Source organism: Megalobrama amblycephala, linkage group LG17 (assembly GCF_018812025.1).
Source record: "Megalobrama amblycephala isolate DHTTF-2021 linkage group LG17, ASM1881202v1, whole genome shotgun sequence".
In the NCBI taxonomy this organism is placed as follows: domain Eukaryota; kingdom Metazoa; phylum Chordata; class Actinopteri; order Cypriniformes; family Xenocyprididae; genus Megalobrama; species Megalobrama amblycephala.
The window spans coordinates 12,852,836-12,877,306 of record NC_063060.1 but is presented as its reverse complement, the minus strand read 5'-3'; the positions used below and the strand labels follow the sequence as shown (position 1 = coordinate 12,877,306).

Sequence of the window (24,471 nt, the reverse complement as noted above, 5' to 3'; positions counted from 1 at the left end):
AACAAAGATAGAAAAAAAAAATATATATATATATACATGTTCATAAACCTTTAGAACTTTCTTATGATATAACTTATCTTTATTAACTAATAAAGATAAGTTAAATCATTAGAATATTACTATTTTAGATAGTATCTAAGATAGATAGATGGCTCCTTTGCCCTTTGCCTGCTAAAGTCCCGCCTCTTTGCCCATTTTCAGTTATCCGGGAGTCACGTGCATGGCAAGCCGTTTTATCATTTAAACCTTTGTTCTGACTATAAATATATTTAAAGATAGTAACAATTGTATTTTGACGAGTGATAATTATAATTCGACTAGTCAGAATGGCAATTAGAGATATCTGCAATTATAATTGCACTAGTAATAAATCCGATTTGAGATATCTGTAATATATATTTTGACTAGTCAAAACTCCATTTAAGATATCTGTAATGATGTCATAGATATCTTTAAAAGATGCGTCATTTATCCGCAAAGGTAATTAGAGATATCTCTAATTTAATTGCCACTAGTGCAAATTATAATTTGAGATATCTCTAACTGGGTTTTGTCTAGTCATAATCAAATTGGAGATATATTTAATTACAATTTCTACTAGTCAAAACTCATTTGTAGATATCTGAAAATATTTTCCAATTGAAGTCAATGGAAGAATATGACTAGTCATAAAAGCATTGTAGATATCTGTAATGTATATTACGACTAGTGTTGCACGATATACCGGTACTAGAAAGGTATCGCGATACCCTGCTTTTAAAAACGGTTCGGTTCTTCATTTTATTAGTACCGGTACTTTGAGTGGCAGCTGTATTTCCTAAAGTGCGACAGCAGGGGGCAGTGTGCGTGCAGCGCTCTGCTTCAAATGCACATTGAGTGCGTTTATTCCTCTCAACTGTGCAATGGCTTTTATGGTGACGAAACGAGAGGTATGGTTGCATATACAGGTGCTCTTGCAGACCGTCCACAAATTGTTGAGAAAGCAGATGCACGAAGCGAAATATGGCATTATTTTGCTTACATTGCCGACAGCCAGGGCAAGCCCACGGACACCACAAAGCCCGTGTGCAAAAGATGTTACAAAATAACGCAAGTGAAGGGAGTCAAAAGCATCTTGCCGTCAAACATCCCGATTTGTACAAAGAATTTAAAGAGCGACAGGTTAGTGTGATACCAGCATTATGTTTATGCTCTCAAACATTAAATGAGTGTTATTTATTTATTTTACTCGTGCAAGCAGACCTGAGGTGTATTATTGAGTCTAAGTTTATAAGTGATATCTGGTTGCAATAATAAAGTTAATTTAAAAATTCATAAATATGTGAAGGGTATATACAGTTATTGTAATCCAATTTATGCTTTAATAACATTGCTCTAAGTATTTACAGTAATCTAATTTTTACAATAATCTTACTGTCAAAAACACCTATATGTATAAAAAACTGCAAAAAAGCATAACAGCAAATAATTTACAATTTTATTGAGCATGAAAACAATAAACATTAAAAATTATATTAAATCTAACCTCACGGCAATGAAGCTCAAATCCAGAATTATCAGCCTGCACACTGGTGAAGAAGTTCTGTCATTTGTTATTTATTTACTTTTCCTGCTGTTTTAGGTTTTTGCCATAGTATCGTTTAAGTATCGGTATCGTGATATTTAAGTTAGGTATCGTATCGAAGTCAAAATTTTGGTATCGTGACAACACTAATTACGACTAGTCAAATTAACATTGTAGATAGGCTATCTTCAATGCATATTATGACTAGTCACAATCACATTGTAGATCTTAATTGCAATTACGACGAGTCAAAATTGCAGAAGAGATATCTGGAACTGGAATTATGACTAGTACAGGAAGGAGTATTTAATGCTAAAACGGCTTGCCATACACGTGCGGTGACGCGGCCTCATTTTCGCTTCAAAAATGCTCTTCAGAAATCTACGGGTGACGTCACGGACACTACGTCCATATTTTTTTTTGGTTCTTCCCCATAGGTAACATCGCAAAACTTATGCTAAAACTTTTTCTGCTGGAAAGACCCGCAACCCACGCTGCTAACATTCATGTAAGCTTAATTTAAAATCTTTAATCATCATTAAAGTTCTGAAAATGTTGATTATGAATATAAGTAGCCTAGCTATAAATAGGCATCAATAGCCTATAAGTAGGCTTTATTATAGGTCTATAAGTTTTGCGTATTTAATGTGTATGTATCTATTCTTGCAGAGATAATCAGCTGAGACGGACACTTACGAGAGTATGTCAATCTAGGCATTTTCTAATCATTTTCTCCTCATCGTTTTGTGTGTGACTTGATTTCATCAGTTACGACTAAACTTAGCTAAGTTAATCTTTCACGTTTTATTTTTATTCTGTAAAGTAAAAGTAAGCTACGTTTAAAGTTATGTCAAATATGTCTTTGCTCCTCGACCATATACACAAAGTATTATTGTACTGAATAAGTGCTCATTTAATTGACTAAAAGAAACAACATTAATACACAGTTTAAGGGCGCGGTTACACTTTAGAATACTGATCCTTCATTAATGAATAACTACACAGGAACAAAGGAGTAATGCATTATTAACACTAGTAATTACTATTAACTAACAATAAACTCTGATGAATGAATTAGTAAGTAATAGAAGGTGGTAATTGAATTGAAGTAATTGAAGGTGGTAGTTGACTGTTTTTGCATACCTCCCAGAGAACTACTAAGAACTAGCTACTATATACACATGTTCATAATTAACATGAATGATGCATAATATATAATTAATTCTAAAGTGAAGGTCACGGTAACACACTAGTAATGACTGAAGTATTACCAAATATTTGAGAAGGAATTACTAATTATTTGGATCAGTATTCTAAAGTGAAAAGCATGATAACTCAGTAACTACTGAAGTCTTTGTAAACTTTTGATGTTTTTGTATGTTTTTGTACAGTAATTCCTTATGATATATTTGGTAACACTTAAGTAATTACTAGTGGGTTACCAAGATCTTCACTTTAGAATACTGATCCAAATAAGTAGTAGTTACTTTAGAGTTATATAGTAACTCTTGAGTTATTACTATCCAATACTTTACAAAAACCTCAAAAGTTTACAATGATTTCAGTAGTTACTAGAGAGTTATCATGTTTCTCACTTTAGAATATTGATCCAAATAATTAGTAATTCCTTCTTTGGTAATACTTCAGTCATTACTAGTGGGTTACCGTGATCTTCACTTTAGAATTAATTATACATTATGCATTATTCACATTAATTATGAACATGTATTTAGTAGTTCTTAGTAGTTCTCTGGGAGGTATGAAAAAAACAGTAGTTACTGATTAGCTAATAGTGAACACCTTCAACTGAGCACTATTACTTACTAATTCATTCATCAGAGTTTATTGTTAGTTAATAATTACTATAGTGTTAATAATGCATTACTCATTTGTTCATGTGTAGGTATTCATTAATGAAGGCTCAGTATTCTAAAGTCTTACCAAGGGCGCTTACATTTTTTCTCGTCATCTAGTGTTTCGCAGTAAGGACATTTCCCGATCTCACGCTGTGCCAAATGTGAGCGCTGCAGCTCAGAGTGGAAGCCATATTACAGCCCCTGCACTCACTAACAATACAATAACAGGCAATGTCCACATCATACATAATGCACCCGGTAAGTAAAATGTGTTGTACATTCATAGATGCTGATAAAATGACTATCATTTTCTGATGATGGATTCAGTATTTTCATGTCTGTAATCACTGGTCATATGCTAAAATGTGTGCATTGTTGTGCTAGAAAAAATGATGTATCCGCCAATAAAGTTATATTAGTGCTGATTTAGATTTAGACAATTTATAATTTATAATTAAATGACATTCAAAGCAATTTTGTTTATAATTGTCTTAAGGTTTCACTTGGAATCACCCACATTCTGAAAAATCACAAACCTCAGGTAATAGATAAATCTGATTTTGAATGTTGTACCTTCCACTTTTTAATTTAGCAGCTATTTACAATCTGCTCTGAAATTACTCTATTAGAATCAGAATAACCCTGTGGACATTGCTTATTTTTTTCTGCAGCAACAAAGTCATTGGTTTCCAAATATAAGACACGGATCTGCAGTGAATATCAGTATGTGACTGAGTATAACTCTCTGCCTGGTGAACATGTGTTGCTTTCTGAGCGCTTCACACAACCTCTGATCCTTCGGAGACATAGAGGTCAAAAAGAGAGAGAAGAAGAGATCTGCTCCAGTGGAGAAAGATTTCAGCAGGTCCTCAGATCCAGGAGCAGTGAAGACTCTGTCCATCTGAACTCTCTGTTTGACCCAGATGGTCATGGGATCAGTCCTAGTTCTGTAATACTGCAGGGAAATTCTGGGAATGGGAAAACCTTCACTGTGCAGAAGATCATGATGGACTGGGCATCTGGTGACCTCTACAAAGAGCGGTTTGATATTGTGTTCCACTTAAAGTGTAAAGAAATAAACCGCATTCCTGGCAAAAACAGTTTGGTGGAGATCCTGAGTTACAGCTGCAGTTTAACACCAGATCAGATCTCACAGATGTTACAGCATTCTCCAGAGAAGGTGCTTTTCATCATTGATGGATTTGATGAGCTGAAACTCACACAGGACATTTATCACACGTCACCAAACACTGATCTGCTTCAGAAAGCCTCATCTGTGGCCATTCTTTGTGACCTGCTGAGGGGTCGAATCATGCGAGAGTCCTTCCTGCTGGTCACCTCCAGATCTACAGCTACAGACACACTGAGTAATCTGCTCAAAGGACCTCATAGTTACTCTGAGATAATTGGTTTCTCTGAGAGGGGAGTGGAGGAGTACTTCCAGAAGTTTTTTCAGACTGAGGAGCTTTTCAGGAAGGCTTATACATTTGTGAAGACAAATGAAACCCTCTTCACTGCCTGCTCCATTCCTGTCGTCTGCTGGATCATCTGCACAACTATCCAGGAACGTTTCACAATTGGTGCAGATGTGACAAGTGGCTTAGAAACAACCACCTCCATCTACGCTGACTTTGTGTGCACTCTATTGGAGCATCACTGCCAGGGTTTGAGTCAGTCTGTCCTGACCCTGCTGAGGAGTCTGGGTAAGCTGGCAGAGAGAGGGATTCTGGAACAGCAAGTTTTGTTGGATGAGAAAACTGTTTATGGAATGGTTTCAGACCCTGCTTGCAGTCCATTCTTGTGCAAGTTCCTTTTTAAGAGAAGAATCCACCAGGAGACGATGTTCAGTTTTATACATCTCAGTTTTCAGGAGTTCTTCACTGCTCTGTACTATGTCCTTCTGGATGAAGCACAGTCTAAGAGGAAATTTAGACAGTTATTTTCCATTGATGCAGACCAAGGTGATTTTGCTTATAGTCCTCCACGTTTTGCAGCTGTGGTGCAGTTTGCTTTTGGTCTGTTGAATAAGTACGTGAGGCGCACTCTTAGGAAGAAACATGGTCTGATTGTTCATCCAAACACACAGGCCTATCTGAAAAACTGGATTTTGAAAGATATTCAACATGTTTTTCCACGTTCGAATAGAGTGACCTTTTGTCTACATTGTCTCTATGAACTTCATGAAGATGACTTTGTGAGAGAAGCTATGAAAGCCTGGAAGACGATTGATGCATATGGTGCAGTGCTAAGAAGAACAGACTGCTGGGCCCTGCTGTACTGCTCTCAGTGCTGTCAGTGCATCAAAGAACTGCTTCTCGTCGATTGCAAATTAACATCTGAAAAGTTGTTTATGATTCTACCTGCACTCCTCAAGTTTAAGAAATTATGGTAAGGTGCTGTCTGTTTACACCACCACCACTAGACTGGTTAGTTAACTTGCTGAAGGATTCCTAATGTAATCCCTTATATGCGAGTCTTACAACTTTCAATCTAATAACAGAATAATATTAAAATAAACGTTTAAACTTATTTGTTTTTTTGCATAACATCTCTGAAGGTACATTTTTCACTCAAATCTTATATTTAAATATTCCTTTACTAATACATATTTTATACATGTTTTTAAATATGTCATTGTTTTTGTGGTTTGTTATTGGAAGTTTAACTTGATTATTTTTGTTGGTCCCACTTTATATTAAGATTTAAATGAATTAATTACACTGTTGACCCTTCCATTACCCCTTAACCCAGTCTTAAACATAACCACCAGACCTTACCTGTATCCAACCTCAGTAGCAGCAAAAGTGATTTGAAATACAACATGAACATGAACCCAAGTACATTTTACCTAACAATTATTTTTGTAAGTACATAATTCAAGATACTTAATGTAAAGTGTGACTAAAGTTCTGGATTTGACTTTGAAGGTTAACTCCAGAAGATCCATCTGACTCTGATCTTGCTGAACTGATGTGTGCTCTCACAAGAGGACAGACCCTGAGCACACAGCTGTAATGTCTCAAAATACCTTTTAAACATTTAATGTTTTTATGCACACATGAGCTATTATACTTGAGTGTGCTTTTGTTTTATTTTTAGTTCATAGATATATTTCTCTCTGGTTTGCAGTGTTGATGTCAACCCCAGAAGAACAAATTTTGAGAATTCTTCTGTCGATTCACTGAATCTGTCAATCAGTGAAGAGCTATCCAGGTGAAGAAAAAGTGAACTCTTTTTTTTTTCTGTTCATCAAATAGCTGTTTCTCATGATAATAATACTATCATAATATATAATATCATGATGATAATACTTTGGATAACCAGTTATATCATCACCTTGTTCAAAAGCCATAATAGCGTAATAACCTTTCATAATTACAACATAATTACCCTTACCCATACAAATGTATGCCTGGCAAACATCTCACATTTATCTGGCTTGTTTGTTCTCCACAATCTTATAGCTTCAGATTATAATTATGGTAGTAATAATGCAGCTAAATTGGTGACTTAAAGCAGATCAAAATAAAGTATCACACTTTCAGCTTCTTTGATTACTGCTGATGATGCAAATAATGGATGGTACACAACAAACCATGAATTAATCATAATATTAAAAACAAAAATAGCAGATCTTCTAAGAAAAAACTTGTTGGTTTATAGATACAACAACAACACTGATGCCAAATCTCTCTCTCTCTTTTATAATAGTATCTGCATTGGAACTCCATTTTGTCAAGTCCCAGCCGCATCTTTGCGATCACTCCGTCTCACCTTTCCACACACAAAGCTAATCAACATCGATTGGACCAAACTTTTTCAGCTAATTCACCAAAAGGATTCAGATGCATTATTGCATTTTCTCTATTCTTTCTCTAAACTGAAAAAGATGAAGATGAAAGTGGACAGTCTAAGTAAGATGTGGTCTGTTTGGGCCCTCCAAATCATCCAGAACTGCTCCAGTCTGACAGAACTCGAGTAAGAAAAAGATCTGACATCACTTTCTGTCTTCTTCCTATATGAATATGTCTGTTGTTAGGAATAGTCCACCCAAAAAAGAAGTAATTTATTTTACTCACCCTCATGTTGTGCCAAACCTGTATGACTTTCTTTCTTCTGAGGAACACAAAAGAAGTTATTTTAAAGAATGGTGGTGTCCCAAACAGCTTCGGATCCCACTCACTTTCATTGTATGAACAAAAAATACAACATAATTCAATGGGAACAAAACTATTTTCTTACTGACCTTATTCAAATGATCTTTTGTGTTGTGCAAATGAAAGTCAGTCATACAGGTTTGGAATGACATGGCAATGACATAATATTTATTTGAGTGAACCATCATTTTAAAACATTACCCCATTTCATTCAGTGAGATTTAAAGCGAGATTACACAATGATCACAAATTCTCCCTCCTGAGGTAATGAAAAACTTAGATACGCAAAACTGTTTTGTAAACAATATCTAGATCAAAAGAACTATTGTAATTTTATTTTGCAATGCTCCTGCTAGTAGATAACCTCAACTAATAAATATCCCATCTGTATATGTCCCTTATCCATTTAAATAGTTATGCAATTGATCGAATGAATGTGTGAAAAGCATAAGTATAAAGTATGGCATAAGCAGGCCCTAAAATCTAAATCATTTTATCTGTATAATGTGTATCTAGGGTGGATGCTGACTTTTTGCTGGAGGATGGAATCAAGATCTTGCAGAGGTCACACACAAGACCAGCCTGCATTATGATTTTTCATGGGTTTGTATTGGTTTATTAGTACTTTACAATAAGTCTTCAGTCTTGTTAACTAAATACTTTAGTATTTAGTTAACAAGCAACAGCAATGTAGTCAATGTAGTCAATCGTTATTTGAAGCGCCATGTTACTTTCAAAAGGTGATTTGCTCTATTTTGATTGCTACTATAGACATCAGTGTTTATATCTATAACTATAAACCTTTGTCCCAGTACTTCTGTGATAATTTGAATTATTGTAAGACATAACGATACTGTGTGCGTGTTTCATACCTAAACATGACAACTGATCTCTCTGGGTCAGCGGCAGCACAAACGCAGATTTAAATGTTCCAGAACTTTCAGTGATTTTGTCAAAGTTTTAATAGACACTGGCGAATCATTGTCATTTAGGAATATGAGCACGTTGGTGTTAGTTAATACTTTAACAAATGAGACCTTATTGTAAAGTATTACTGGTTTATCTTCATACATAAAGCTTTCAAGCTTTAAAAAGGGCACAAAACACCATAAAACTTGTGCAGCATATTCCATATCCTCTAAAGTCACATAATACCTTTATATGAGGTGAAAAAAAGTGTGAGAATTGCCTGCTAATCTACTTAATTAGCAACATAACAACATAAATTTTGGTCTGTTTCTCACACAAATCATTGTTATAACTGTAATTAAACTCTATTAAAAGCAAATGTCAGGTTTGTTAAAGACTCTGTAGTGATGTTGTACTTTGTGCTTTCTGATAAAGGTTCATATGCAATAAACAGTCTCGAAAATGCACAAATTATAAAGACCGTCAACTCAGCTGCAACCAGGAGTTGAAGATTCTTCTGAATTCCCAGGGCTTTTCTATGGAGACTTTGCGAAAGTAAGTTAAGACTCAGATTAACTAAGAATGCATCAGTAACAATGAGAACTGTAATATGACACCAACTGGTGAAAAGTTTTTATTTTATGATTTATACAATTCCATTTGAATATTGTATATTATATGTACAAGCTTTTAATGCAAAAGCATATGATCATATGTGTGTGTGGATCCTAACCTACTGATCAGCTTTGAATATATAGGCATATATCTACATGTTTTAATGTGTTTTATCTCTTGTATCTCCATTTCTAAGGCCCTTGTTTTGGAACTAATGGTACAGCTTGATAACTAGGAGAAAACTACACAAGCAGCATCTTTAGAGCAATGGACGGGAATAAAGACATCAACCAAGTATATCTAAAATCATTTAGGTGCATTGCAATATTAATAGTCATGTGTCAGTTTATTTGTATATTGCGTTTCACATATTGTTTCAAAGCAGATTTACAGAGATTTACAATTTAACAGCTTAGAGTTGAATGACAGTAAAGTTTATGTGTGAAGACAATATAAACTCTCAAGCATTTGGGATTTGCTTTATGGAATATATATTGTATATAATTGTATATAGTAGTTGGCATTTTAATGTATGCATTGACATGGAGAATTATGAATCTGTAAGGTTTTGTACAATTTTTTAATAATTTGGTGTACTGACAAGCCTATTTACTATTTGATGATGTTCATCACTGCCACTCTTAAATGACACATATAAACAACAGGGTTAAGATTTCGGTCATATCGCCCACCCCTAGTTAACGAAAGGCATGATACAAAATATCTTCAGTCCCCTAGTGTGCAAGCCAAAGGTGACTGTGGGAAGGAATGAAAACTTAATTTTAGGGACTTGACTGTTGGTGTCTTTTAGAAGAGTCATATTAGAACGTATGTATATGATTTCTCAGTACGAAGACTAAAAACGAAACATGAAAACAAAGTCTCCGTCTCTGTATTAATTTGTATTAATTTGCATCAGTCATGAATTAGGGGTACTTGGGGTACCACTTCCAGGAACAGTTCACCCAAATATAAAAAATATAATTTACACAACCTTGTTTTTAAAACCTGTATGACTTCTTCCGTGTTGCCAACTGCTTTCAATTGAAAGTAGCTAAAACTGATAGCTAAATTTCATCATGATGGCAAAATCATTGATCTATAAATATGAATAGATCAGTGGGCAAAATAAGAACCTAGATAAGGTTTGTCCAAGAAGTTGCTAGATTTATCTCTAAACTTTTGAAAAAAGTCTCAAAAGGGGCAGGGAAGTCACTAAATCTAGTGACAAAATCCGTAAATTGACAATATTCTGAAGCCAATTACAGATTCCTTCATAGATCACTGAAATTACCAACATGCATATTAATATCTGGAAGTTTACTTTGACAAAATTTTACCTGGGGTTGGATCTGTGGTCAGTGGGTTTTATTTCTGAGGAGGAACATTTTAAAAATAAGTCTAATTTAATTCATTAGGACTTGATAATCATAGTTTGGTAGAGTCACTTTGGTCCACAGCTCCACGAGTAGAATTCTGCATAACTGCATGAGTGATGAACAGAAAGCTGTAATTGCTCACAGAAAATCTGAAAAAAAAAAAAAAAATGAGATTGTGCTGGTCAAACACTTAATGCTGAGTATGAGGGGGTGAAATGCATTTGCGTGCCGGTGGAGGACCGTCCTCACTCCCCTCTGGATCAGCACTTTGACAGCATGGCTGAGCGGATCCAACAGAACCACACTGGAAGCTCGCTGGTGTTCTGCTCTGCTGGTAGAAGCAGGTCTCAGTGTCTAATCATGCCGTATCTCATGAGGTTTGAGGGAGTCTCACTGCTTCAGGCTCATCAGCAGGTTCTGGCTGCACGACCCTTCATCCGGCCAAACGCAGGGTTCTGGAGGCAACTGCTTCAGTATGAGAGGAAACTGACCCACTGCAACAGCATCAGGATGGTGGCCACCTCACAGGGCGTCCTACCTGAGGCCGTCCAGCTCACACAGGACTCGTCATCACACTGCCTTAATTTATAATTCACTAGGTTGTTTTGAACTGGATATATTTATATGGTGTATCTGTGTTTTTAAAACTTATGTTTATACGAATCAAAAAAAATCATGTATTTTTTAATAACATGTTTGAACCTGGTTTTTGATGTTTCATGGTAATACCATGGTATTCCTTGAAGTACCTTCATTTACTATTTATGAATATGGTAATCAATTGGTAAAGTGAACGTGACACATGAAGGCCAAGTAGTGAGCACTGCAAACTGTGATAAACACCTAGAGTTGTGGCACCCAGGGAGTGATTGTGGGTTAGGTGCCTTGCTCAAGGGCACCTCAGTCATTTCCTGCAACCTTTGGGTTACCAGTCAGACTCACTAACCATTAGGCCTTGACTGAAAGAAGTAAAAGTGAAAAGAAACCAGTAACATCTGATACTTTAATTGTACAATGGTAAATACTAAAAAAAAGGAAGTGGTCATATTTGTGGCTTTCTTATTATCTGTGCAGATCATAATAGCAGTGCCTCACCGCAGTTACTAAAACTGACTATAATAAAAATTACCTCAGAGGACAGAGTTCATTTTAACCCTGTAAACCTTTAGACAAAATCTAAAATATAATCTAAAAAAAAAGTTTGCATATGTGTTTTATGTTTTGTATCTGTCACATTTAGAGTTTGTTTTTTGATCTGTTTCTCTGTCCGTGTTTGAGCTTTTTTGTTCATCTAATAGTTTCTAGTTCAGTTTCTATCTGTTCTTTGTCTAGCATTGATTTATGACAGTGTGCCTCGTATATGCTTCTATTTATTGTTTGGATTATTATATTGAATATATCTCCTTTATCATGCAGTTCAGTACATCCTCCACATCTACATCAGGCTTTTATGGCCCATATAGTATCATATAGTGTGAATATGTAGCTCAGACTCAGTGGGAAAAAACACCTGAAAACACCTCAATTTTATTCAGAGACCAAATTAACAAAAAATATTCATTTTGGTGCAAATGTTATTTGTATGAAATTCTGATAAACATATCAGCTGTCACTGTATCTTCTAATAATATGTCATAATAAGATGACATTTAAATATGTTTTATGATCAAAGCTCTCTGTAGTTTTAATTATGGTGGGTAAAATATAATTAAATGCAATACAACTATAATCAAGCCTGAAAAATTATGTAGGCCTATGGATAATCACGTAAACATAAGATGCTTCAGTCCAGCTGCTCTTCTTGAAATATTATTTAACAATATAAGTTTGTTTCAAGATTTCATAGATGTGTACCACAACCTGAATGTGTACAATTACACTAAAAGACCTTTTACTCACTTTAAAAAATAAAAGTATGAACTATCAGGACAGAAGGCAACGGTCCAGGAGTGCCGCTGTCCTGCAGAGTTTAGCTCCAACCCTGAAAAAAAAAAATCATATATTTCATGTCTATTTATTTAGCTACTTAATACATAAATAGTATTAAGAATTGTGAGCAGCGTTTCCTAAAAGCACCAGCAGGGGCGGACTGGCCATCTGTGTGATCTGGAGAATCACAGAACGGCCGGTTAATCCAGGACGGCCGGCGGGCCGGCCCACCACCCGCCGCCACGCACGCACGCAGTCATCATCTGTTTTTTTCCCCCACTAATCTGTTTCACACTCCAGTACTGTAGGGGGCAGCAATGCACCTTTAAGTTGGATGCCAGCTGCACTGGCCGTGGCCGCCAAGTAAGCAGCAAAGACGTTAGATCAGTGGTCTCAAACTGCCGGCCCGCAACTGATCTAAAAAATAAAACATAATCCGGCCCGCTAAATTATTATTATTATTATTATTATTCTCTAGTTGCTACCTGTCTGATATGCAAAGAAAAAGTCGCCGTTCTAAGGGGCATTCGCCGCATTCTCCTTCTTTCCAATGCGCTTTCGCTCCAGTGGCGTCTGTCGTTGCTATGCAACCATGAGCGCGCTTGCCTAAATTACAGTAAAAGCACTCGACTTTAAGTCACAAGCGCCGATTTAAACCACCGAAACGCGTCCGATGCAGCCATTAAACGTTACCGATGCTCAAACGGCATCTTGGAGAAATGTGGCCCAGCTGTGTGAACGCAAGCGCTGCAGGTGTCTGTCAAGAAACAGAAGAGTGTACAAATGTATTCAGGGATTGTATTTGTTCAGTGCAAGATTTTAATGTTATTTAAGCTAACATAAAGTAAGGGAAAATACTTCCACTAGATGTTAAAAACTAATAATGTATGTAACAATGAGAGATTTTTATTTTTTTGGTAAAATAAAGTTGATATATAGCTCCAGTTTTTTTGTTTATTTCTGACCCCTCCACGCCACAAGTGTTGCTGGTTTTGTTCCTAAATTTCCGGGTTTTTTTTTATTCCATATATTTTGTTGGATGTGAGAAGTCGAACTAGACTATTTCAATTAGTAGTATTATATTAGTAATAGTATTATAATTATATTACACTCTGTAACAATGAGAGACACTGCTGTTTACATTTAGTATGGTAAATAAGATATTTATAGTATAGGTATAAAAATATTTTAGTAGGCCTAATGAAATTTGAAGTAAATGAGAAATAATGCAAAGGAAAGTAAATTTTCTGAAATGTTGCGCTTTCTTGCGCTTGAAGGATAATATGGCCCTCCTATGAGGTGTCAATCACAGAAACGCCCCCCCGACAATTTGAGTTTGAGACCCCTGCTATATGAGTATTCAAGTTAATCTAATATGCTTTTAACACAACATCTAGTCAACATAAGTGCTATTGCTATAATTTGGATGGTATAGTATCATGAACCACAATTAAAGTCTTGTGACACTCATGCCAGGCGTTATTGTTGTTGTCGAGTTTCCGCACGCCGATTGCTTTGGGCCGGGCCTAGTCAAAGTCCAGGGCCGTTTTTTAGTCCCAGTCCGTCCCTGAGTGGCAGTGGTTCGACTACGATGCTTTTGGGAAACGTAACTCACTATCCTACTATCTCCAGTGGAGGGGTCGAAAATATGATAGGCGGGGCAGAGAACTCAGACATCCGGTTCATGTCGAGGTAATGTATCGTTACGCGAATTTCAGATCTAAGAAGCATTGTTGATAATAAAGCGTCTTAAAATGTAACAAAAACGCGTCCCTGAGAAGCCAGGTGAGATTCTCTGTGATGTCGTCGTCGTTTTGTGTACGTTTCAAGTGGTTAAAGTTCAAACACCTCCTGTATCTGTAAAGTTTTGTTTTTAAGAAAAGGCCAGACTTGGGTTTATTGTACTTTAATACTATAAAGTGTATGTAGCGCATAGGGTAATGTTTAGCAATGCTAGAACTTTTCAAACTAGGATCCATTAGATTTACCTTTGTTTTATTTTTCTAGAGAACAACTTAAGTCAGCTCTCTCCAACTGGACATGTCACAGACACTTATGAGACACCATGGATCAAGACTCAGAGCGTAAGTACCATTATATGGTAAAAGAAGAGAAAGTCATATGCAAAATAGTCTGTGTTACACTGAATAAAAGTGAAGTGGCCCAAATAAACATTTGCTACACATAAAAATGTATGGAGGTCATTGCAAATCATATGCACACTTTTAGTGAGACATTTCATGAAATTAGTTCTGATAAAAATCTATTTCAGCTCACATAAAAAAATACTATATAAAATACTAAAAGTATAGTGCTTTTGTACTATACTATAGTAAAGTAGCTACTTGAATTAATTTGTTGTGGTAATTCTATAGTTTTTGTGGTAATATAACAACTATAGCAATATAAACAAATTACTTTACCCAATACTGTACTACGTTTTCTACAACTATAGGGTATATTAAACTACAATGAATACACTACAGTTTACTGTAGTAAAATTAAAGTATACTACAGTATTTATTACAGTTGATCAGTTCACTATAGGTAATACTACAGTATGCTGTAGGATTCACTAACAAAGTGTTGTAAATACTGTAATATGTACAGTATACTACAATTTACTATAGTAAATACTATAGTATTTTTTCATGCGGGGGGACTGGGGACCACTTAGCAAACTTCCAAGGGGGCCACAGAATGACTTAAAATTATATATTATTATTATTAATAATATAATTAATATAACATACTTAATATAATACTAATATACTAATATAATAATCATATATCAGTAATTCATATGAACAATAATAATATATTGTTATTATTATTATTAATAATTTTTATATTTCATATTCAACTAAATCAAGATTAATTGGTAACACTTTACAATAAGGTTCATTAGTTAATTAATGTATTAACGAACTAACCATGAGCAGTACATTTGTTGATGTTAGTTAAAGAAAGCACAGTTGTTCATTGTTTGTTCATGTTAGTGCATTACCTAATGTTAACAAGATTTTAATAATGTATTAGTAAATGTTGAAATTAACATTAACAAAGATGAATAAATGTTGTATACATGCAGTTCATTATTAGTTCATGTTAACTAATGTTAACTAATGAACCATATTGTAAAGTGTTACCAATGATAAGAATTGCAAAAAAAGAATTGTGGTTAATTAATATACCAATATCAACACTCACAGTTTCTGTTAATAATATATTATACTATGCAGGGGGCTCTTGAATTTTTCAAGTCAAAAAGGTTGAGAACAGCTGATCTATTTTCAATGGAATTGAAAAGTTTAAGTGTGACTTAAATGTCCAAATTACTCTTTGATGTTTAAAATAGGTATATGTTGAATGTCTAAAATCTGCTGTTTTGATATCCTTTCTTGTGGCCAATTATCATTTTATTATCTCTCCACCAGGTGCTCGGTTTGTGGATGCCCACTGGGCGACACTTGTCCAGAAAGTAATCATGGTGATGCCGATAGCGGATGAGCTGCGGTCAGCTGGTATGCTGGAGTGGGAGCCGTACTGTAAGATCAAAGCAGCAGATATAAACCAGGAGAAAATGAGAGAGTTTTATGAAGTCCTGCACTCTGGAGGAGACAAGGTTAAATCTGCCTTTTATTCTAGTCTGGAAAAGCATGAGCAATCTCTGTTTAGATCCTTGGGTATGTGCACACGAATTTTGGCTATTATACCACATGCATCTAGACCTTTGTACTGAGATATGTTCTGTTAAATGCTACCTGTAAAATACCTTTTACAGGTAGCATTGCTGAAACTGCAGAAGCTCTTGTAAAAAGCTTAAGTGAGTATTTCTTAAATTTCTTAATTCATCATCTTAAGTTTCATTTGACTTAAATGCTTATGCTTAGGTTGGATGCCTGTTTAAAAAAATTACAAAAATACAAAGTAACAGGTGTTTTTGTAAGGATAGTTACATGAAAATTCTGTCATCATTTACTCAACACTCTAATCCATATAATGGAAATGAATGAGGACTAAGGCCGTAATGCTACAAAATTGCAAAAAAAAAAAAAAAAAGCGCATGAAGCCATACAATAGCCAGTGGCATTTGTGGTCAAATGGAATCGATGCTTTATTTTTGAAGGCCCTACAACCTTCATAGGCATTTTAAAGCTTCAGAATGGATGGTTAAGAGTGAATATTGCCTTAAATTTTGGTCCGTATCTTTGGTTCATATCTGTATAACTTCAAAACACTATGAATATAATGCAAGTTGCACAGACCATGATGCTTTTTTCTGTCATTCTGGGGCTTTACAGGCCCAGTCCCCAATCTCCATTCATTTTTATTATGGAAAAGAAGTGGTTTGAAACAAGATGAGTGTTAGTCAGTTTTCATTTTTGGCTGAATTTTCCCTTTTAAATTAAGTTCAACAGTGCTTACAAGCTGATATGTCCATTACTCACTAACAATGTATTATACACAGACAAATATAAGAAGTGGATCCAGAAGGAATATGAATATGTGAGTGAGTATAACTCTTTGCCTGGTGAATATGTGCTGCTGTCCAAGCGCTATACACAACCTCTGATCATCACGAGACACAGAGAGAAGAGAGAGCGAGAAGAAGAGATGTGTTCCGTGGGAGAGAGTTTCCAGCAGCTCCTCACCTCTAGGAATAATGCGGACAAGGGCAGCTCAGTCTTGGATGAGCTTTTTAGCACTGATAATAAGGGAGTCAATCCTAGTGCTGTCATTCTTCAGGGGAACTCTGGGCATGGCAAATCCTTCACAGCTCAAAAGATTATGCTGGATTGGGCATCAGGAAACCTCAGCAGAGAGGAATTTGATTGTCTTTTTCACTTGAAATGCAAAGAATTGAACCACATATCTGGAGAGCAGAGTTTGGCGGAGCTCTTGAGCTACAACTCCGGTTTAACATCGGCCCAGATCTCACAGATCCTGCAGAAGTCACCAGAGAAAGTTCTCATCCTCATTGATGGATTCGATGAGCTCAGGTTTTCATATAGTGACACATCGAATATGCCAAAACTCAGGCATTTTTCTGAAAAAGCTCCAACTGAGGCTTCTCTAAAGGCTTTGTTGAGGGGCCACGTCTTGTCTGAGTCATTCCTGCTGGTCACCACTAGGTCTACAGCTACAAAAACCCTGGGCGGTCTGCTCAAGCACCCTCAGCGCTTCACTGAGATTATCGGTTTCTCTGAGAGGGAGGTGGAGGAGTACTTCAAGAGGTTCTTTCAGGATGAAGAACTCTTCAGGAGCGCTTTTGAGTGCGTGAAGGCAAATGAAACCCTCATTACTGCCTGCTCCATCCCTGTTATCTGCTGGATCGTCTGCACAGTTATGCGGGAGAGGTTCAGTGATGGTGCGGATGCGACAAGTGGACTGGAAACCACCACCTCCATCTACGTTGACTTTGTGTCCACTCTACTGGAGCATCACTGCCAGGGTTTAAGTCAGTCCGTCCTGACCTTGCTGAAAAGTCTGTGTCAGCTGGCAGAGAAAGGGATGCTGAAAAAGCAAGTCCTGTTTGAAGAGAAAAGCGTGCAAGAAACGGTTTCAGGCAGTCCATTTCTGTGCAAGTTCCTCCTTAAGAGAAGAATCCGCCAGGAAACGATGTACAGTTTCATGCATCTCAGTTTTCAGGAGTTCTTCACTGCTCTGTACTACATCTCACTAGATGAAAGAGAGTTTCTGGATAAACTAACAGAGCGATTCCACTCTCAAACACAAAGCTATCTTGCCCTATATTTGGATAAGAACTTTCCACTGAAGTATGGGTGTCCTGAACCTCATTTCCTGCCTGTGATTCAATTTCTCTGTGGTCTCTCTAATAAAGAAGTTAGCAGCACACTTGAAGAGACGCACAATCTGTCCGTCCCTTCCTTTGTACAGGCACAGCTGGAAGAATGGATCCTCCATGTTAGCACAAATGGAGACTACAATTACTTGCCCTTCATTCTCCACTGTCTCTATGAACTCCACGAGAAAGAGTTTGTGCAGAAAGCCATGGAAGCTTGGCAGGAGTTAGACATGTCCTGGGATCAACTGAGCAGGACAGACTGCTGGGCGTTGTTGTATTGTCTGGACTGCTGTCCTCACTTCAGAAGCCTGAAGATCAACTTTGCAGCTGAAGAGCTGAAGATGCTTCAGCCTGTATTGTGCAGGACCCCAAAACTAGAGTGAGTGTGCAAATCTAGTCATGAACCAATTGGGAATATTGACTGCTAACAGTTATTTTTTTATGTTTTGGACATTAATGTGAACGTCACTTCAAAGTGAAAAATGAAAAAGCTAAAGGCTGGAATACACTACACAACTTTTAAAATCTGAACAGATTTTAAAAGTTTGATATCCTCTGACTGGACGGATTCATAATCTGAAGCTAAAAAGTTCCATTAAAGTCTACACAACTCTCTGTGAAATCTGTCGACTCTGCCCAAAATCTGCAAACGGGTTCTGACTTTTGACAACTAGCATTGACTCGTCCAGACTTTAAATTAGGGCAGAAGTTTGTGTAGTTTACTCTAGCATTACAGAGGCAGTAAGCAATTTCTGTGAAATGCCGTTGAAAGTGAATCAGACTGAGCACCACAACACACTTGTAGCCAATCAGCAGTGTCCACTCATGATGGGGGAGGAGAGAGAGTGAGCAAGAGCTAGATTTGAAAAAGACAGTAGAAAGAGAGATGACTAAGAGACATTACAAAAGATACAGAATGGTCAGAGAAATATCACTGAATAAAGAAGGGTTATCATCAGGCAAGAGCTTTAGGATGAAGATAAATATTAGATAAGCTTAACAGAGCTGGGGCCTGTACCATGAAGCTGGATTAGCTGGCTAGCCAGGTAAGTTTCAGATTAGTTTGCGCCAATCCCGGGTTTTCAGTACCACGAAAGTGACTTGGCTTTTAGCTGTATTCATCGCCATGGTAACTTAGGCTCCACAGCTAACCTGCTCCGGGGCGGGTTATGTTCTGGGTTAGAGATCTCAAACTGAAATTGGACCAATCAGATGTACGCTAAGTGACACTACACACCCAAATCACTCTCCCAGTTTCTCTTCCTCCAAATTAAAGGTCATTATATAGTAAAAACAAATATTTAATGATAATACTTAGGACCATGTGATATTTCAGTTTTTCTTTTTTAATAAATCTGCAAAAATGTCAACAATTCTGTGTTTTTCTGTCAATATGGGGTGCTGTGTGTACATTAATGAGAAAAAAAATAAACTTAAATGATTTTAGCAAATGGCTGCAATATAACAAAGAGTGAAAAATATAAGGGGGTCTGAATACTTTCCGTACCCACTGTATATATATATATATATATATATATATATATATATATATATCATATGTAATATAAATAAGGTGTAAATATACTCTTTATATGACTACATGTGACCTTGTATGTTTGAGTCTCTATCACTATATATTATCAAGTATATAAACTAACCTCAGTTTCACTTGCACTGATAGAGAAATATCATTTCTTTTATTTTTCCTCTTTCATGGACAAGTATTTTCCATTAGTGTAAATGCGTTTAAATTCATTTTGAGTTGCACTGGCTCTCTCGCGAGAAGTGAATCACAGTTTATTTCTGTTGCAAGGCATCTGATTGGCTGTTCACCACTGATGTCACACATTCATGTGCACGCACTCCACTAACTCAGGATCAAAGCCTGAAATGACAGAGAAAGTTGATGATTAGCATCATGGTACCAACAAAGCCGGATTGTAGTGGTTTGGTTTTATCAACTTACAAACTAATCCTATAACCCTGAGTTTGGTACAGGCCCCTGGAGAGACCTAATTGGGAAGGCCTGAAAACAGACTCCATGGTAACATTGGTACAGTTGTTATAATGTTAGCTATAGTAGCAGGACAGTTTTGAGTGTCATTGGAGCATTTTTTTTTTCCGCTTCAGCTATGATAAAGAGACATCCAATCTTGCATTGCATGTTCGTGCATTTTAGGGGGCAAAGCAATGAAGGGAGGGGTTTGTTTGATGGGTGGATTTCAAATATCAACAGTTTTTCTAAGAAATCGCTTACTGCACCTTTATTTTTGAGAAAGTTTTTGTGAGATGTAAAGTCACATTTGTAGGATTTTTAACCTACAATTACGAGGGGGAAAAAGTGGAAGTTGAAGATCAAAGAAATGTTTGAGAAATGCATGCATAATTACGAGAAATACAGTTTCTTTTTATTTATTTATTCATTTTTATTGAGGTGGGCTTCCATAGTTTATCTGTTTGTTTCCAATAAAGAAACAAAAATTTGTTTAAAAGTTACGTGATCAATATGTTAAGTGATTTTTGATGGTTTATTGATTTATTTATTCTTTTTAGGTTGACTGTGCAAAACTTTTCAGACACAGATGTCACTAATCTGCTCTCAGCTCTTGGAGAAGGAAAGCATCTGAGAGAACTGAAGTAAAAATCAGTGACTTTTCAGCACAGAACTGCTAATCTGTTTGTGACTGATTAATGTCACATTGTAACTGATCAGATTATAAATCTCTTTTACAGGCTGAACACCAGCTGTCTGTCAGATCAAAGTGTGCTGCAGGTTCTTAATGCTCTAAACAAACAGAATAGCGTGGGTGGACTTAAGATTGTGGTGAAGAGCATCTCAGCTGACACTGCCCTCATCCTCACTGACTTCCTGCAGAGCAAATTGAAATGGGAGGAGATCAGGTATCAGTAATAAGTATCATTTTCTTACATTTGCATACTTTAAACTTCACACACCTTCATCAATGACTGGCCCCTCACCACTCGCATATCTAAAACCAAAATTCTTGATTTTTAAGTTTAGATATTAATGTTAAAACTCTGTGTTCTGATTGGCAGTTTAAAGACAAATGATGCAGAGAGTCTGTGCTCATCTCTTCGGCTCTTCAGCTTTGAAGGAAAGCTTGTGTAAGGATCTCTCCCACACACCTGGACTCCAATCAATTCCTTTTTGATCGGTTATAATTATTAATGAATCATTAAAGGTGCCATAGAACGGAAAATTGAATTGACCTTGGCATAGTTGAATAACAAGAGTTCAGTACATGGAAATGACATACAGTGAGTCTCAAACACCATTGTTTCCTTCATCTTATGTAAATCTCATTTGTTTAAAAGACCTCCGAAGAACAGGCGAATCTCAACATAACACCGACTGTTACGTAACAGTCGGGATCGTGAATATGTACACCCCCAATATTTGCATATACCAGCCCATGTTCAAGGCATTAGACAAGTATTAACATCTGGATCTGTGCACAGCTGAATCATCAGACTAGGTAAGCAAGCCAAGACAATAGCGAAAAATGGCAGATGGAGCAATAATAACTGACATGATCCATGATAACATGATATTTTTAGTGATATTTGTAAATTGTCTCTCTAAATGTTTTGTTAGCATGTTGCTAATGTACTGTTAAATGTGGTTAAAGTTACCATCGTTTATTACTGTATTCACGGAGACAAGAACCATCGCTATTTTCATTTTTTTTTGCAGTCTGTATAATTCATAAACACAACTTCATTCTTTATAAATCTCTTCAACGGTGTAGCATTAGCCCGTTAGCCACGGAGCACAGCCTCAAACTCATTCAGAATCAAATGTAAACATCCAAATAAATACTATAGGCTACTCACATGATCCGATGCATGCTGTAACATTGAGTCCACTGGAGGCGAGTGTGGTAGAACCAAATGCAGTTTAATAAGAATAAATCCCAAATACAAACGTGAACAAAAACAGACGTGACTTGACTTGACTTGACTTGACTTGAACAGACTAGAACATGAACAGACTTGGCTTGAACACTCACTGACAGCAGGTTACTTTGATAATACATGACAAAGGAACATGGGGAAGACAATGGCTATAAATACAAGAACTGATGGAACACATGACTAGGACAACCAATGGGGAAGTGACACAAGGAACAAGAGAACCAATGACCGAACAGAACTGAAAACCACATGACTATAACCAACCAATGAGAACATGACACATAGACTAAGGGAGAACATGAGGAGCAAGGGAAACATGACACAAACAAGCGACATGAAACAGACTACAAAAATAAAAAGACATGGAACCCAAAACATGAACACAAAACCAAAACACCCGTGACAAATGCATGCAGTATGCATGACGAACACTTTATAAAGATCCATTTTGAGGGTTATATTAGCTGTGTGAACTTTGTTTATGCAATGTATTATAGAGTCGAGAGCTCGGGGGCGGGGAGCGCGAGAATTAAAGGGGAAGCAGCCTGAATCGGCGCATATTTAATGATGCCCCAAAATAGGCAGTTAAAAAAAATTAATTTAAAAAAATCTATGGGGTATTTTGAGCTGAAACTTCACAGACACATTCAGGGGACACCTTAGACTTATATTACATCTTGTGAAAAAACGTTCTAGGGCACCTTTAATGAATAGTTAGACAACACATTTTCACTATACAATGTTGTTCAACTGCTTACTGGCAGACTTACTAGACAAATAAACTTGATTATGCTTGAGATATTTGAGGAAATAAATGTGTTTCTTGTTGACAGGTTGAATGTGGTGAGATGGTGTTCAAGCCTACAGAATGAGCCGTCACTGTCGGAAATCATTCTGAAATGTCCACGTTCAGAGGCATCCAGTATTAATGTCAAGAGCTTATTGCAGGCGTTTCACAGTGTAAACTGTATAACAGAACAGTATGTCTTCAAAACCACCCTCACCTCCCCATCTTGATCTTTGTGTATGGAGATTCTCTAAAAGCTTCTCTCTGTCTATAGAAGTGCCGATTTTGACAGGCAGGTCGATGCTCTGCTGTCTCAGCTGCCATCTGTGTCTGGTTTAAGTGCGATAAATCTTTCTGTTCCCCTCCTGACGGAAACATGGGCTTCCAGAATCCTTTTCCTGGTCGAGTCTTGCCCCAGACTGGCTGTGATCAGGTGAGAGTTATTAGCTCTGTGAGTGTGCCTTTAGTTTATGTGCATTTATATTTGCAGTGTGCTTAATATATGATTCATTCTACAATAACTGTTGCAGTCAGTAGAACTGTTGCAGTGTAGAATCACACATTTTTATATAAGCTTTATCTCATCATTCTCACAGTAATATCTCTGTTTTGTAGTTTTCATGCTGGTTTATGGGGCTCTGAAGGTGGTCAGTGGCTCGCTGGTCTTTTAATGGAAGAAGGAATCAAGTTACTGAAAGAATCTGCAAAACGTCCAGAGTGCATTGTGAACATTAGAGGGTTTGTAATATTCACTGCAGATCTGTTTATTTATTGTCATATTTTCTGTTAGTTCTAAATAATCTGCTAGTGAGTATTGAGTGTTTGATGAATGTGAAATATTATACTTTGTGTATGAAAATATGCATGTTTCACATTTACACTTCTGTGCTGTGATCTCACACATGTATGCACCTGGCAACGAATATGAGATATTCTTTCAAATACTGTTACTATTTTAATGGAATTCATGTCTTTTAAAATGAAGTGTCTTGCGCTGTATTGAATGTGGTGAATGTGCTGCTGTGAAGGTTCAGATGCAGTAAATCCTCTGACCGCTGCACTCGTCACACCGAGCAGATCGAGGAGCTCAGCTGCAACCAGAGAGTGACCATTGAGTTCTGTGGCGAGAAATGTACAGAAGACATAAAGTGAGTTCTGATTAGGGGTCAAGAACAACCTTTAAAGCTTTAATTTAATATAATTGATATTATAAATATGTTTTTATTATAAAGTAAAACCCCATTCTCTAAAGTATGACATTATAATTTTTGTTTCTGTTTCTCCTCAGATCTAAACTTGTACTGCCTGATGAAAACTGAATCTGTTGAATTGGTCTTTATGAGTCTCACTTGTAAAGAAATTAATCTTTGTCTCTCTTAAGTAACTCGATATAACAACTATGTGTGAAATTAATACAGAGACATAATAATGCATAATAAATCACTGCTGGAAGAATTCTGAACATGTGTGGAATGAACTTTGTTAAGTGTTCTGTGTCCTGTTAGTTCATCCTGCCTGTAGACACACTGG

The 24,471-nt window shown here is 36.5% G+C and overlaps 3 protein-coding genes across 5 annotated transcripts; all 3 read left to right on the top strand.

The window, feature by feature from the left end:
* The first annotated feature begins 1,944 nt into the window (after positions 1 to 1,944).
* Positions 1,945 to 9,981, top strand: LOC125250671 (NACHT, LRR and PYD domains-containing protein 1 homolog). The gene is made up of 11 exons (XM_048163379.1): positions 1,945 to 2,072; positions 2,234 to 2,264; positions 3,538 to 3,678; positions 3,917 to 3,961; positions 4,092 to 5,808; positions 6,348 to 6,431; positions 6,550 to 6,633; positions 7,132 to 7,398; positions 8,094 to 8,180; positions 8,922 to 9,041; positions 9,298 to 9,981. Coding segments are annotated over exons 2-11 (2,565 nt in total). The 5' UTR covers positions 1,945 to 2,072; positions 2,234 to 2,263; the 3' UTR covers positions 9,317 to 9,981.
* On the top strand, positions 9,438 to 12,321 carry LOC125250958 (dual specificity protein phosphatase 14-like). Its single transcript, XM_048163802.1, has 2 exons — positions 9,438 to 9,441; positions 10,653 to 12,321. The coding sequence occupies exons 1-2, from the start codon at positions 9,438 to 9,440 to the stop codon at positions 11,069 to 11,071; spliced, it is 423 nt and encodes a 140-aa protein (XP_048019759.1). The 3' UTR covers positions 11,072 to 12,321.
* Positions 12,322 to 13,745: 1,424 nt separating this feature from the next.
* Positions 13,746 to 24,403, top strand: LOC125250664 (NACHT, LRR and PYD domains-containing protein 1 homolog). Of its 3 annotated transcripts, none has more exons than XM_048163370.1 (13): positions 13,746 to 14,101; positions 14,417 to 14,493; positions 15,847 to 16,095; positions 16,194 to 16,235; positions 16,881 to 18,597; positions 20,772 to 20,855; positions 20,952 to 21,119; positions 21,276 to 21,344; positions 22,988 to 23,134; positions 23,216 to 23,374; positions 23,557 to 23,679; positions 23,970 to 24,089; positions 24,230 to 24,403. In XM_048163370.1, exons 2-13 carry the CDS (start codon positions 14,475 to 14,477, stop codon positions 24,258 to 24,260), a joined length of 2,928 nt encoding a protein of 975 aa, XP_048019327.1. In that variant the 5' UTR covers positions 13,746 to 14,101; positions 14,417 to 14,474; the 3' UTR covers positions 24,261 to 24,403. The 3 variants fall into 3 exon arrangements, with proteins under 3 accessions (XP_048019327.1, XP_048019326.1, XP_048019328.1); XM_048163369.1 differs by having other exon boundaries at positions 13,746 to 14,194; XM_048163371.1 differs by having other exon boundaries at positions 14,096 to 14,227.
* Positions 24,404 to 24,471: the final 68 nt, after the last annotated feature.